Genomic DNA, 15,685 nt, shown 5'->3' on the forward strand with positions numbered 1-15,685 from the left:
CTATGATTAGTAGCGCTAACCCTAGGTGGTACTAACGCACAAGAAACATAAAGTAGGCTGTACAAGCTTTCCTCAATTTGCTTTCAAAGTAGAGTATTCCATGCATTTTTCATGCTATTTCTCTTCTCTTCAATAAGATTTTAATGGGCTAAAGTATGTCCTCTATATAGAACCTGAAAAAATAGAGAGATAGGAGCTGTATGATTGAGGTAGATGCAGAAATAGATGAGGGAGAAATCTTTTAAAATGCATCATCTGAGTACATTTTAGCTGGAAAAGTAAAGTGTTTTTACTAAAATGCTTTTTTAATAGCATGGGGAGATTTATCTTCTCTCCCAAAAGGATTCTTCATCCCAAAAGGATTATTTAGTTTTGAAATAAATATTTGTAGAGTCTTTGAATTAGGCAGTAATCTTTGCTTTTGTTTAAACACAATTAACAACATGCAAAATAAGACAGTGTGTTTGAGAAAATATGTGTGCATAAATACTAATATTGGCAGTTATTTCAATATCTACACCATGATTACATAAAATGAGGAACAACTACCCTGTTATGCTCTTAATTAATGAACACCTGTACACTGCAAAAGCTGGCTGATTTTATGAATGCATGAAAATTTAACCAGGAACTAATATTGATTTAAAACTTGCACTTCTGAAAAAGTTCAGAAAGAACAAACTGTAATAGGCAAATCACAAAAGCAGAAAAGTTGGATTTTCTGTGAATGAATCTTTTTCCAACAAATTTAGGCTACTTTGTCTTTTATTTTCTAGGTGCTTAATTTTTATATGGAAATAATTTGAACATCTTTTGTATGGTTAGTCACATTTAATGCAATGAGTTGAACGTTTTGGATTGTTTTGTTTTTTTCTTTTTTTAAAAAGAACCAGCGTATTTTACAGAAACTCTTTTGTTAAAGGCCCAGACCTAGTGTGTTTTAGAAAAATAACCCTTTTGATAGTTTATTTTAATTATTATGAGCTTTGTTCAATTTGTGAGAAGTCACAAATCACATTTTTGGTCCAGTTCTATAATGCAAAATGCCCAAAGTTAATTCTTAGTCTTCTATGTATACATGTCTCTGATCCAGGTACTGATATGCATAAGGAGGGCATATAAAGGAAAAAAAGGAATATTTAATCTTTCAACAAAGACATATGGAGTACTAATACCTGATTCTGTTTAGGTGTTAAAGTTAGAACAGTGAACAAATAAGAAAAAAATCCTCATTCATATAGTTTTATTCTACTGGTTATTGAGATTCATGTGTTATCATGGAGTATAAAGACATTAAAATTTGTTTTTGGCCTCCCAGTATCTGCAATCTACCCCACCCCAATTTCTCCATTGTTTTCCAATTGTTCTCATCAACATTATTGACATTTGTGTTTGCCTAAACTAATATCTTACCAGATATTTTTTACATCCAAGTTTATAAGGACATAAAATATTAATTTCAAGAAGACCCTGTCCAAAGTAATCAAAGCTCTACTAAAAAATGTTCTTTATTCTGCTTCAACCAGGTGATCAGCAGGATATCTTTTCTAATTTTTAAAAATATTTTTCTTTTCCCAATTAAATTTATTGGGGTGATATTAGTTAATAAAATTATATAGGTTTCAAGTATACATTTCTATAATGCCTCATCTATATATTGCATTGTGTGCTCACCAATGAAAGTCAAATCTTTCCTCACTGTATATTTGACCCCCTTTACCCATCTCTACCTACACCCTCTCCAGTTACCCTCTGGTAACCACTAAACTTTTGTCTGTGTCTATGAGTTTTTACTTGTTTGTTAGTCTTGTTCATTTGTTGCTTTCAGTTTTATATCCTGCAAGATACCTTTAATTTTTTTTTTAAAATAAAGCTGTTAATTCCCCTTATGTGGTCATTAGAAACATTTTATCAGAGATACCTCATTCAAAAGACCAGAAGAATGCTGTGTTTTCTAAATCAGGAAGCAGATGGGTATTTATTTTACACAGATGTCAAAAAGGCAATGAGTTAAGACTGACTTTGCCAACTGTAATTTATACGAGATCAGACAGTGAAGGGCAACATAAAGAGTTTTAAGGAAGTATGCTACAATTAAAATTAATTCTTATAACTGGATAAAAATAGGATGAACCAATCTATTCTGAATTTTATAGATTTACTATATTGAATGAGTATATAATCAGAAGAAAATACGACTTCAATTTCATTGTAACTTGATGATGGCTGCAAGGGTTGGGGGGACACTGAAGTATCTATACACCTTTATTTGTGGAAACAAGGAGAAGAAGTTCTGAAAACAAATAAAGTGAAATAATTGTTTGAAAGAACATGCTTTTATGATGTCTAGGTAAATGAATCAGGAAAAAAATTTACACTAAAGGATGTAATCATGGTTAATTCAACTTGCTTTCAAAGTGACAGAGGCATAGCAAATAGAATTCTGACTCTGGAACCTTCTTACCTGCTTCATTTGTGCGGATCATTCGAGATGGAGTGCTTGGATCTCCAGTCCCAATTGGATTGGTGGCAACCACTCTAAATTCATATTCCACCCAGGGGTTCAAGTCCACTGCCATGGCTGACTCCATGTCCCCTGTTATGATTTCTGGGACTATGGAGAGACAGGAGATTTCATGTCATTAGGAGGACTGGAAAATGGTTACAAATGTCAATTAAGGACATTACAGGCACTAACAGTATCAGCAGGCAGTTGCATGCTTCCTTATTACACATGGCCATGGTGTCACTTCTGGTCTCATTAGTAAAATCAAAATTAATCTTCAGGAAGTAAGCACTAGCACATGTCAAAGTTTGCTGTACTTAATTAGAATCCTTTCATCTCATCTTTATACATGAATTGCTGTAACATAACTTGCCATTATCTACACTAAAAATCATTTTGTCAACCCCTCAGCACCACATAAAAGGCCAACTAATGCTATAATTTAAGCAAATAGTTTTTCTTAAATTTCTAGGGAAATTTCTTGAGCTATTTGTCTCTCCCAGTTCTGGCAAACATGCTTAGCCACTGGCAGTTCCAAGCAGGAGATTAACAATACATTTCTCTAATGAAAAATTCCAGTTTGTGGGATCTAAGCGGAACTTGCCTTGGAGTGACTTTCGTACTACATTTAGATTTTATTAAACCATAAAATTGTTTGTCAATATTATTACCACATAGTAAAATATTTTTTTACATGGTATGTATGTTTTATTTGAGATTGCTTTTCTTGTTCACTCTGCTGTCTCGGAAATATTTCTGGAAGAACATTTTTTACTCGAGTGAAAATGAGGAAAGAGGAGGACCTCCCTTACGATGTACAAAAACCCTCTGGATTCATATCAGTCCTGAATTTCTATTTAAGCATGGGCGGGGGCTGGGTAGCTCTTGATTTGATGACTTAGGGCAGTTTTGCTATGACAAGGTAGAATTAAGTGCGTTTGGATTTCCCATGAAAATCTCTCTTGAAACGTATCAAGAGAATTTTATCAAATAATCAGCTCTGTGAAAGGTGAATAACCAGAGCATAGGTAGTGTGGGCCGCCTGACAAATCTCGCCCTGCACAGCTGATTTTCTTTTTTGGCGCAGTGAAATGAAGACCTGGAAAAAAGTCTGTCCTCTCTTATTGAACTGGTAACTGAGCAATATCTTTGGAGTCTGAGATGGGGGGAAAAGGTCACTGCACTCTTCAGTCCATAACTTGCTAAAATGCTGAGCTGTGCCTGCCAAACATAAAGGGAACAAGAGATCCCCAGACACTCAGCCCTCCCTAGCTCCTAACCTACCCTGTATCACCGAAACTTGCCTTGGTTCCATCAGGACTCACCTCACTTTTTTCATTTACTTCTATTTATGTCCGTCCCTTCAACTCCAGACTTCGAGGTCATCCTTCATCCCTTTTATTTTAATCCCCATAGAATTTTGCTCATTTCCTTTTCGGTCCCAGTTCCCATCCTTTCCTACTCTTTGAAATCCTTTTAGTGCGACGTTTGGAATTCATAATCCATTGTTAGCCAAATCCCCTGTATACGCATAGTCTCTCTGAACATTCTTCCAAGGAATAGAACCCTGAATCCCCTCTGAGGAAACTTTATGCCTTTCAAGAGGTGCCCCTCTTAAAATACTGTAGACAAGAATAACCAGTTCATCTGTGTTGTGTCTCTCTTCCCCCCACACTCCCAGCCAAATGTTTCTAATGGATTTTTCTTTTTCCATCAGCATACAAGGATGCAGGTATTTTCCCCACCAAAACCAAACCAAAACCAAACAAACAAAATTCTCTCAAAATCTCTCTTTCTAATCTTCACCTAGTTTCTACGTTTCTTTTATAGCAAAACTTCTTGAGGGTTGCTATTTCTTGCCGTTTCCAATTATTTTCCTTCCATTCTCTCTTGAGCCCACTCCAACCAGGCTTTTGCCTCTGCCTTCCACCATGACTGCTCCTGTCAAACAATGGTTTCTATTACTAAAATCCTATGGTCTGGTCTCTGTTCCTCATTTTACCAGACCTAACAGCATCCTTTGACACAGTTGATAAGTATCTTCTGTTTTTCAATACTTTTCAAAATTTAACGTCTGTTTTTCTCCTACCTGACTATTCTTATCTGTATCCTTTGTTGTTGTTTTTTTTCTTCTTCCACATGCACCCAGTTCTATTAACTCTTTCTTATTTTCTTACTCCATGGTGATTTAATGCAGTCTCATGGTTTTAAGTACCCTCTGTATGCTGATGACTCCAATATTTTCAGCCATGTACCTCTTCCCTAAACTACAGGCTCATATGTCCAATGGCTTATAGACATTTCTATTTGGATAAGGCTCTCAGTCTTAAATTACCCCGCCTACTTCTGTAGTATTCCTTATTCAGCATATGACAATTGCATTCTTATAGATGTTGTAGCCAAAACCGTGGGGTCATCCTGAATTCCTTTTATTTTCCCCTGTCCTGCTCCAATCCATAAGGAAATTATGATATTTTTGACTTCAAAATATGTTGATTTCTCCACTTCCTTTTGCAGCAAAACTTCTTAAAAAGTGGTCTATATTATTTTTTCTTCCAATATCTCTTGAACCCATTTTTTTGGTGAGACTTTAGTCCTTACTATTTTATTAACACTGCTATTGTCAAGGTCACCAATGATTTCCATGCTGCTAAAATCAATTCTCAGTCATCATTGTCATCATATTTGACATATCAGAAGTATTTGACACAGTTTATTGCTTTCTCTTCCTTGATAGACTTTATTCTTTTGTCTTCCAGGATATCACATTGCACTGGTTTTCTTTTTAACTAAATGGTTGCTTCCCCTCTGTATTGTTTGGCTAGTTACTTTTCTCCACAACTTCTTACTATTTGAATGCTCCAGGTTTGATTTTTATACCCTTCTTTATTTTATACTTATACACTTGGGTATATCATAGTCTTGTGGTTTCAAATGCTACTTATATGTGAATAATGCCCTAGTTTATATCTTTATTCTAAACCTTTCTCTTAAACTCTACTCTCATATATCCGATTACCTACTTCATATTCTTAGAGGCCCCATCTCCACATACAGTCACACTGTGCATTTAGGGCTTCAAAATTTGAATTTGAAGGGAGCACAATACAGTCCATAGCAGGCAGGTGGCAATTAATTAACTAATTAACCAATTAATTAAAAAATCTTTCAATTATAGTTGACATGCAATATATTAATAAGTGATTAGATATTTTATCACTTACAAAGTGATCACCCTGATAAGTCTACTACCCATCTGACACCATACTTAGTTATTGCAATATGATCACTGTATTCCCTAAGCTGTACTTTACATCCCTGTCACTATTTTTATAACTGGCAATTTGTACTTCTTAATGCCTTCCCCTTTTCACCCATCTGCCACCCCTTTTCCATCTGGCAACCAGCAGTTTGTTCTGTATATCTATAAGTCTGTTTCTGTTTTGTTTGTTCATTTATTGTTTTTTAGATTCTACATATAGGTAAAATCACATGGTATTTGTCTTTCTCTGTTTGACTTATTTCACTTAGCATAATATCTTCTAGGTCCATGCATGTTGTCACAAATAGCAAGATTTCATTCTTTTTCGTGGCTAAGTAATATTCCATTGTATATATACATGTATATCACCTCTTCTTTATTCATTCGGCTATCAATGGACACAGGTTGCTTTTATATCTGGGCTATTGTAAATAATTTCACAATGAACATAGGAGTGCATATGTCTTTTTGGATTAGTGTTTTGGGTTTCTTCAGATATAAACCCAGAAGTATAATTCCTGGGTCATATGGTAGTTCTACTTTTAATTTTTTGAAGAACCTCCATACTGTTTTCCATAGTTGCTATATCAATTTGCAATCCCATCTACACTTCACAAGAGCTCCCTTGCAATAGGCAGGTTACAATTTAAAATAGAGTGGTCAGGATAAGCCTCACTGAGAAGGTATACTTGAATAAACTTTTGAAGAAAGTGTGGGTTTAGATATGCCAATATCTGGGGGAAAGCATCCCCAGTTGAAGGAACAACTAGTGCCAAGGCATTAGGAGCATTATATGCAGGAGCATGAGAAGACCGGTGAGTAAGGAGCAGAGTTAGCTTTCAGAAGAATTGTTGAAGATGAGTTTAGAAATAGAATGGCAGGACTGAGTCATAAACAACTTCGGCTTTCATCCTGAAAGAAATGGAAAGCCATTGGAGGATGGATATTCTGTCTTATCTTTTAGCACAGTAATTCAAGCTATTTTAAAAATAGGAAGCAATTAAGGTTAAATAAAGTCAGAAGGGTGGGGCCCTGATCTGATAGAGTTAGTGACCTTACAATGGAGAGCTGGATTCCTTTCTCTCTGCCATGTGAGGACACAGTGGACACAATGCTATTATCTGCAAATCAGGAGAAGAGTTCTCATCAGGAGTAGAATTGAATTGGCTGACACCTAGATCCTGGAATTCCCAGCCTCCAGAACAGAACATTCTGCATCAGAGAGAACACACAGCAACTAAAGACAGTGGAGGGTCCCATGTTGGTTACAGGAGAGAAACTTGTTAAAATGCTATTCTCAATAAAAGAATTGCATCTAAGAATTTAATTAAATAATTAAATATAAACTAAAAAAGCCTGTCTAGTTGACAAAGTTAATCAACCAATCAGTGGTAAACATATCCACAGATAGACGATATGTCTACTGAATATCTGAATTAAGTAAACAACGGCAAATCAATTCAATGGCAAATCAATTAAAAAATGATTTGGTATTCCTAAGCAGTCACAGTAAAATACTAGTTCATCTAATACTGCTCAATAATATGAGGAAGATAGCCTAGTTTCCACATCGAAAACAATTTGTTTGACCAGAAAAGGAGTCTGCAAGTGAAATTATCTATTTCCTATGGTTGTTTTCATATTTCCTCCAAAATGAAAAAATTAGTCCCACTCACAGTCACCTAATTTGAGTTTGATTTTTGGGGTAGGAAGTATTGAGAAGTTAATTCCAGATATGCTCGGCTAGAAGGTTGATGTGTAACCCATTACTTCATTTATCAAAAATGAGGAACTCACTATACTTTGTATTCATGTTGGTATATAAAGGAATCTTAAGTGCTTTTAAAATATTAGTTTATGAATTTCATTAACTTTATGGGAGAGTTCAAACTCCAGACCCATCTTTTTCTCTCTATCTCTAAGAGATACTTCTACATTAGAGCTTATCTCTAATGAAATTGCTTTAGATGAGTGAGTAACTGAAAGCAAAGGCCCACTGACCCAGTGGAGCTCATGTAGCTCCAGAAGGACTTCTTTCCCCATCACAGGCATGAAAAAAGTTATGGTAAGATTGTACTAGGGGTTAAAACCAGAATGCATTTAAAACAGCTACTTTAAAGCAGCAAAAATTGAGGATTGCTCCTTGGCAGGTTTGCCTGGGGGATGGTATGCCTCTACCAATAGCTGCAAGAGATGCTGAGTTTTGGAAAAACAAGTGACCTCATTAAGGGAGGAGACATCTTGCTAGAACCCTATTACAATCAAGGGCAAAATATTGATTGCTTACAGAAATATATTTCTGAAAAAAATATAGATTTCCTTATAAACACTGTACAACCACAGATTTTTAAATAAGTACTTGCTGAACTGAATTTAAAAATATCTCTCAACTTAAAAATCTTTGCAGGATTCAAATATGTTAGAAAGATAAGAATGCAACTTTACAGTAGAGACTTCTAAATGAACAAACCCCCAAAATAACATTTAGTCCAAATGCCTGAGACACACATACACACACACACACACACACACACACACACACACACACACACACACACACACACAAAATCTCAGTTGTCCTAGCTTGGGTCAAAACAATTCAGTAAATATCTATCTATCTATCTATCTATCTATCTATCTATCTATCTATCTATCTATCTATCTATCTATTTTTCTATCTACCTGCCTACCTACCTATCATCATCATCTATCAAACAACAAAAAGTGGAAACAGGCGAACCAAGACCTGTGAGAAATCAAGGAATAAGAGTAACTAGGAAACTTGGGTGCAGTAGGAGGAAGATTAGACGTCTTGGATTGGCATGCCATGTGTTAAGGGACAAGAACGTGGACATGGAATGAGCAAGGAAATATATGCATATTTCAATGCATCTACAAGGAGAATTTCCCAAGAAATAAGTTATATGGGCAGTGAGGCAAGAGGGGCAGGGAGCACAGCAGCAGGCAGGAGAATGGATTTGGTGAGGGCATGACACTAGATCGGGAGGTGAATCTATTTCTGGCTGCAGAGCAAAAGATTTGGGCTGTCACACTAAGGATAATACGGGAGGACTGGGGTAGAAATTATAAGTATTCTTGTGTAATCCTGTTCATGTAGTTTCACTTTGTGTCCTTTCCAGAATTATCTACCAATCTTACAAATTCCCCCAATTTCTTAGGTCTGCAGAGATATCACAGAGTTAAAATGCAGCCAGGAATGAGGCCAATACCCACAATTATATATATATATACACACATGTATACATATGTATATGTATATATGCATATATATTACACTATAATGATAAACTGAATTCTATAAATTAAGCAACAAAATGAACCACTTTACTCCTGTAACATTCCAGTTAATTTAGTTTTACAATTACTGCACTTGGATATTTTACTGATTTTATATCTCACTTTTTAAAGTTAAATTTATTGGGGTGACATTGGTTAGTAAAATTATATATGTTTCAAGTGTACATTTCTATAACACATCATCTATGTATTGCATTTGTGTGTTCACCATCCTGAGTCAATTCTCCTTCTATCACCATATATTTGACGCCCTTTTCCCTTTTCTACCATCTGCCTCCCCCTCTTACCCTTTGGTAACCACTAAACTGTTGTCTGTGTCTGTGAGTTTTTGTTTGTCTTGTTCCTTTGTTGCTTTCCATTTTAAATTTCACATCTGAGTGAAGTCATATGTTTCTCAGCTTTCTCTGTCTGAATTATTTTGCTTAGAATGATAAATTCAAGATCCATCTATGTTGTCACAGATGGAAATATTTCATCTTTTCTTATGCCAAGTAATAGTCCATTGTATACATGTACCACATCTTCTTTATTTAATCATCTATTGAAGGACACTTCAGTTGTTTCCATATCTTGGCCAACATGAATAATACTGCAATGAACATAGGGGTATATATATCTTTACGAATAAATGTTTTCAGATTTTTTGGGTAGATACCCAAGAGAGGGTTTGCAAGGTTATATGGTAATTCTATTCTTAATTTTTTGAGGAACCTCCACACTGCCTTCCATAGCATCTGCACCAATCTGCGTTCCCACCAACAGTGTATGAGGGATCCTTTTTCTCCACAGCCTCTCCAACACTTGTTATTACTTATCTTGTTGATAATGACCATTCAAACAGGTGGGAGGTGGTATCCATTGTAATTTCTCTTTCCTTTCTGATTTTGTTTATTTTTGTCTTTTCTCTTTTATCCTTAGTGAGTCTAGCCAGGGATTTGTCAATTTTGTTAATCTTTTCAAAGAACCAGTTCTTTGTTGCATAAATTTTTTTCTATTGTCTTTTTGTTCTCTATTTCATTTAATTCTGCTGTAATTTTTGTTGTTTTCTTCCTTCTGCTGACTTTGCACATCATTTGTTCTTCTTTTTCTAGTTCTTTTAAGATATAATGTTAGGTTGGTTATTTGGGATTTTTTCATTGGAGAATATTGGGGAACAATTTGTTTTTCCAGGGCACATCTGCTCCAAGTCAAGTTGTTGTTTTTAATCTAGTTGTAGAGGGCACAACTCACGTCCAAGTCCAGTCACCGTTTTCAATCTTAGTTGCAGGGGGAGCAGCCCACCATCCCATGAGGGAATTGAATTGGCAACCTTGTTAAGAGCTCGCACTCTAACCAACTGAGTTATCTGGTCGCCCAGGATTTTTCTTGGTTCTTGTGTGAGGCATTTAATGATATAAATTTCCCCCTTATCACCACTTTCACAGCATCTAAAAAGTTTTGATATGTTATATTTCATTCTCATTTGTTTCTATGTATCTTTTGATCTCTCCTTTTATTTCTTCCTTGACCTAGTCGTTCTTTAGTAACATGTTGTTTGATTTCCACATATCTGTGGGTTTTCCCACTTTCTTTTTGCAGTTGATCTCCAATTTCAAAACCTTGTGGGCAGAGAATATAGTTGGTATGATTTCAATTTTCTTAAATTTGTTGAGGATAGTTTTGTGTCCTAACATATGGTTTATCCTTGAGAACGCTGCATGTGCACTAAAAAAGAATATATAGTCTGGTGTTCTAGGATGAAAGGCTCTGTAAATGTAAATTTCTATATTTCCCCCAAAATAAGACCTAACTGGAAAATGAGCCCTACCGTGATTTTTCAGGATGCTTGTAATATAAGCCCTACCCCAAAAATAAGCCCCAGTTAAGACTGTCAGCCAGATGGATGCATTTAGTACATCCATTGCAACACACGACAGACGTATTGAATTATAAAATAATAATATTAATATATAATTAAATATAAATAATATTATTGACATTAATACTTAAAATAAATGATAATATAAATTATAATTAAGTATTTGTAAATACCCAAGCAGATGCTTTTGGACAAGAGGTAAACACCTATGTAAACAGATGAACTCGAGAATTATTGCCAAATGACCAACTGGAGTACAGACACAACGCACGAATAATGTGTGCAATTCATAATGAACGAATGTGGTTGTGTCCAATATGAATCTTCATAATTCAATACATCGTGTGTTGTAACGGACATAATGCACTCGTGTGAAATAAAGAAACGTTTTCTGAATTTTGGTGCCTGAAATTTTTCATCGCTTTTGTGTGGACCATCATTCTTAACACATCATTTTGTTGCCACTCCTGTCTTATAAGTCTTCAATTAACACTTGATTTAATGGTAGATGTAAAGAGAATAATATTTTGTCCTCCAGACAAGATGAGTGCAAAAAGAAAGAGCTATTCCGCTGAATACAAGAAAGGAATCATGGAGGACTCCTGGGGCAAGAATCGTACAGCTTTCTGCAAAGAGAAGAAGTTGGATTTCTGAATGGTTCAAAAACGGTGAGTAGAGTACGATAACCTCAGTCAACAGGGGGATGAGGGATATGCTAAGAAGTGCAAGTGTGGATCAGGTCGGCAACCATTATTTCCTGAGCTGGAAGACATCAACTGTGAATGGGTTGCTGACAGGACAGCAAAGGCTTTGGTTGTGCGCGGGGCTGATATTCAAGCATTTGCCCTTGCAATATCCCCAGAAGAATTCAAAGCATTACAACACTGGCTGGATGGCTTCCTTCAGCGACATGAACTTATCTCTAAAATTGACAACACTATTCAAGCTGGAAGATACTGAAGTTATTAAACATGCACTTGCATTCAAGTCCTTTGTTGATGGCATTGACTTTTCTAAATACCAACTCTCCAACATGATTGCTATGGATGAAACTGCAGTGTTTATGGGCCAAGGATCTCAAACGACAATTGATCAGAAGGGTGCCTTGTCAATCTACATTCCCTCCACTGGTTACGAAAGTGCATGTGTTACCAGTATTTCGGCAATTCGTCTGGATGGAAAGAAAGCCCCACCTCTAATCATCACTAAGGGCGAGAAAGATAAAGTTGAATGTGTTTCAGGCATTTACGTTCTGGAAACTGAAAAACCCTGGTGCACACAAGGAAGTGGGTCAATTTAATGTGGCCACTTGTTTTGGGAGATGCCAAAGAGTCTGGGATTCAGCCAGCACTTACTGCGCTAAAAATGTGAAGAACTTCCTTGCAGAGAGAAGAATAGATCAAATAATGATTCCCGCAGGAATGACTGCCTATCTCCAGACTCTTGATAATGCAATAAACAAGCCATTCAAGGATCATTTGCACATGGAAATCAATGACTCCATTGGAAATAGAATGGAGAGAAATCAGCGTGGAAACTTTGTGAAGCCTAGCCTGCAAGAGGTCGTGACTTGGGTGAAGAATTCATGGGATAAAATCACTGACAGCTGTGTTGCCAATGCACTATGAGAAGGCTACATGGACAAGAAGTGCTCATTTGAAGACAGCTTTATTGCTGGACATGAGAGATTGGGGCCAATGATTCTACGGGAAATGGAGTTGCAAGAAATTCAAGCTGGGATTCGGGGTTTGGAGAGTTACGACGACGTTCCAGAAGAAGATGACATGACTGTATTTGAATAAATGTAGATTTTTGTACATGAATAGATGAATAAGTATAGATTTTTGTACACGAATAAATGTAGATTGTTGTACATGAAAAAATAAAACATCCCCTGAAAATAAACCCTAATGCGTCTTTTGGAGCAAAAATTAATATAAGACCCAGTCTTATTTTCAGGGAAGTACGTATGTTCATTTGGTCTACTGTGTCATTTCAGGCTAATATTTCCTTATTGATTTTCTTTTTGGACCATCTATCCATAGCTGTCAATGTGGTATTTAGGTCTCCTGCTATAACTGCTTTTGTCAGTTTCACCCTTTAGTTTTGTTAGTAGTTGTTTTATATTTTTTGGTGGTGTGATGTCTTTTTGGAGCATATATTTTGATAAGTGTGATGTCTTCTTGTTATATTGTCACTTTTATCATTTTGAAATGTCCATCTTTATCTCTCGTTACCTTTTTCATCCTGAAATCTGTTTCGTCATATATTTGTATGGTTACACCTGCTTTTCTCTGGATGCCATTTTCTTGGAGTATTGTTTTCCTTCCTTTTGCTTTTAGTCTATATTTGTCCTTGCAGCTGAGATGTGTCTCTTGAAGGCAGCAGATTTTTGGGTTTTGCTTTTTTACCCCAATCTGCTACTCTGGGCCTTTTTATTGGTGAGTTTAGCCCATTTACATTCAGGGTGATTATTGACATATGAGGACTTCCTGCAGCCATTTTATCTTTTGTTTTCTGGTAGCTTGGTGCCTCCACTGTTTTCCTTGTCTTTGTTTTTAGTTTCTGATAGTTCAGTTTGGTGGTATTCTATGATATTTTTTTCTCTGCTTCCTCTTTTTTTTAATGTAATGTGTCTCAGTGCTGGATTTTTTTTTTTTGAGTGGTTACCATTAACCTTATGTAAAAGAAAGTTTATATATACAGTAGTTGTATTTCTTCATCATGCATCTTATCTCCACTCACCTTTGCGAATTCAGACCTTTAAACTTACTCCTTTTAAGTTTTTCTGGTCACAAATTATCCCTGTTTATAATGTGAGTTCATTTCTGAGTTGCAGTAGAAAATTGTCTTCTTTTTTCGTTTTTTTTTCCCTGTTTTTATCTCCTTTACCTTTTATGTTATGTTTAAGTATATAGTACCCTACTTTGTGTAGGAGTTGCCATTTCCTGCTTCAGTTTGTCTGTTAGTAATTTAACTCATAGTTTTGTATCCTTTTGTCTTTTTGTTTCCGGTAGAATAACCTTCATCAGTATTTCCTGTAATGCAGATCTTGTGGTGCAAAATTCTCTCAGCTTCTGTGTATCTGGAAAGGTCTTTATTACTCTTTCATATCTAAAGGACAACTTTGCTGGATATATAATTGTTGGCTGGGAATGTCTCTCTTTGCTTTTTTTTTTTTTAAAAAAAGTTTATTGGGGTGACAATTGTTAGTAAAGTTACATAAGTTTCAGGTGTACAATTCTGCAATACACCATCTATAAAGGGATCAAATGTCTTTTTCAATCATTAGAGTATTTGATTCTATTCTCTCCTAGTTTGTAGTGTTTCTGCTGAAAAAATTTGATGATAATCTAATAGGCTTTCCTTTGCAGGTTTCTGTTTTCTTTTCCCTGGATGCCTTGAGAATTTTTTGTCATTAATTTCTGACAGTTTAAATATAATGTGCCTTGGAGATGGCCTTTTAGGATTGAGGTAATTAGGTGTTTGCTTGTTGTATTCGAGGATCCAGTTCTTTCCATAGGTTTGGAAAGTTCTCGTTGACCATTTGTTTGAATAGGCTTTCTATGCCCTTCTCTCTCTCTCTGCTCCTTCTAGTATACCCATTACTCTTATATTGCCTTTTCTGATGGAGTCAGATAGTTCTTGTAGAGTTCTTTCATTTCTTTTAACTCACAAGTCTCTCTCTTCTTCCATCTGTGTCATTTCCAGATTTCTATCTTTGAGATCACTAATTCTTTCCTCCATCTGGTCAGCTCTGTCTCCTTAGCTTGCTGTTTTATTCTTCATCTCTTGTATTGAGTTCTTCATGTCCAGAATTTCTAATATTATTTTCATAAGTTCAATCTCTTTGGTGAAGTAGTAATTTTGTTTGTTGATTCTATTTCTTAGTTCATTAAACTTCCTAACTTTGTTTTCTTGTATCTGATTGAGTTTTTCTCAGAACTGCAATTTTGAATTCACTGTCATTTAAGTCACAAATTTTCATGTCTCTCAGTTTATTTTTTCATTTTCCTTCTGAGCTGCTTAGTTACCTTGGTTATTAATAGTAATTGATTAATTATTACTCTTTCTGGGCATCTACGGAAATGAATTCAGCAGCAGGTTGGTACAAATAGGTCTTTCTTTTGTTTTCCAGTAGGTAGCGCTGGAGAGTTTTACTTTTCTCCTGCCCTGTTCCAGTTTCTGGCAGTGTAAGATTCTCTGGGGAAGTGGGCATCTCCTCTGTGACCAGGTCACCTCAGTCTCAGGGCATCACCCTATGGAAGGAAGTGGGGGGACATGTGTTGAGCCCCTGAAATCCCAGTTCTGCCCCTGCAGCCAGATGCAGAGCTGTGCTTCTCAGCATCCCTGGGTGCTCCTGCTGGGATCAGCTGCAAAAGGTGGGGGCGGGGTGGGCTGAAAAAGGCCACTGGTATGTTTGTGTCTTTGTTGTCCTAGTAATGGCGATTGCTAGATCATAGCTGCCTTGCCCCTATATCTCCTCCCTTGTCAATGGAGTTAGATGCACTGTGCGTCTGCCGCTCAGGAACTGTCTCTCCAGTTCTCAGGGCTATATGTGTTCTGCTTTTTAACCCAACACTGCTATAGCGTTTGCTGGGACCCACTGCTAGCACTTGGAGTATGTGTGTGGAGGTGGGGACAAAAGGGGGGAAAGTGAGCTCTGAGAGGGTGGGAGGAGGTGGCCAGACTCCGTGACTTTATTTTCTGACTGGCAAGTAGGACTGTTAGACCACAGATA

The 15,685-nt window shown here is 36.3% G+C and overlaps 1 protein-coding gene across 2 annotated transcripts in view; it reads right to left on the reverse strand.

The window, feature by feature from the left end:
- CNTN5 (contactin 5) overlaps positions 1 to 15,685 on the reverse strand; it is a 1,286,475-nt gene that overhangs the window by 63,219 nt on the left and 1,207,571 nt on the right. For both annotated transcript variants that reach the window (XM_088791491.1, XM_019741696.3), the window contains one exon: positions 2,465 to 2,614. In XM_088791491.1, coding sequence (XP_088647617.1) covers positions 2,465 to 2,614 — 150 coding nt within the window. The remainder of the gene's footprint in view (positions 1 to 2,464; positions 2,615 to 15,685) is intronic.

This window comes from Rhinolophus sinicus, chromosome 14 (genome assembly GCF_057876585.1).
Source record: "Rhinolophus sinicus isolate RSI-liver-muscle chromosome 14, RSI-T2T, whole genome shotgun sequence".
Taxonomy (NCBI): Eukaryota; Metazoa; Chordata; class Mammalia; order Chiroptera; family Rhinolophidae; genus Rhinolophus; species Rhinolophus sinicus.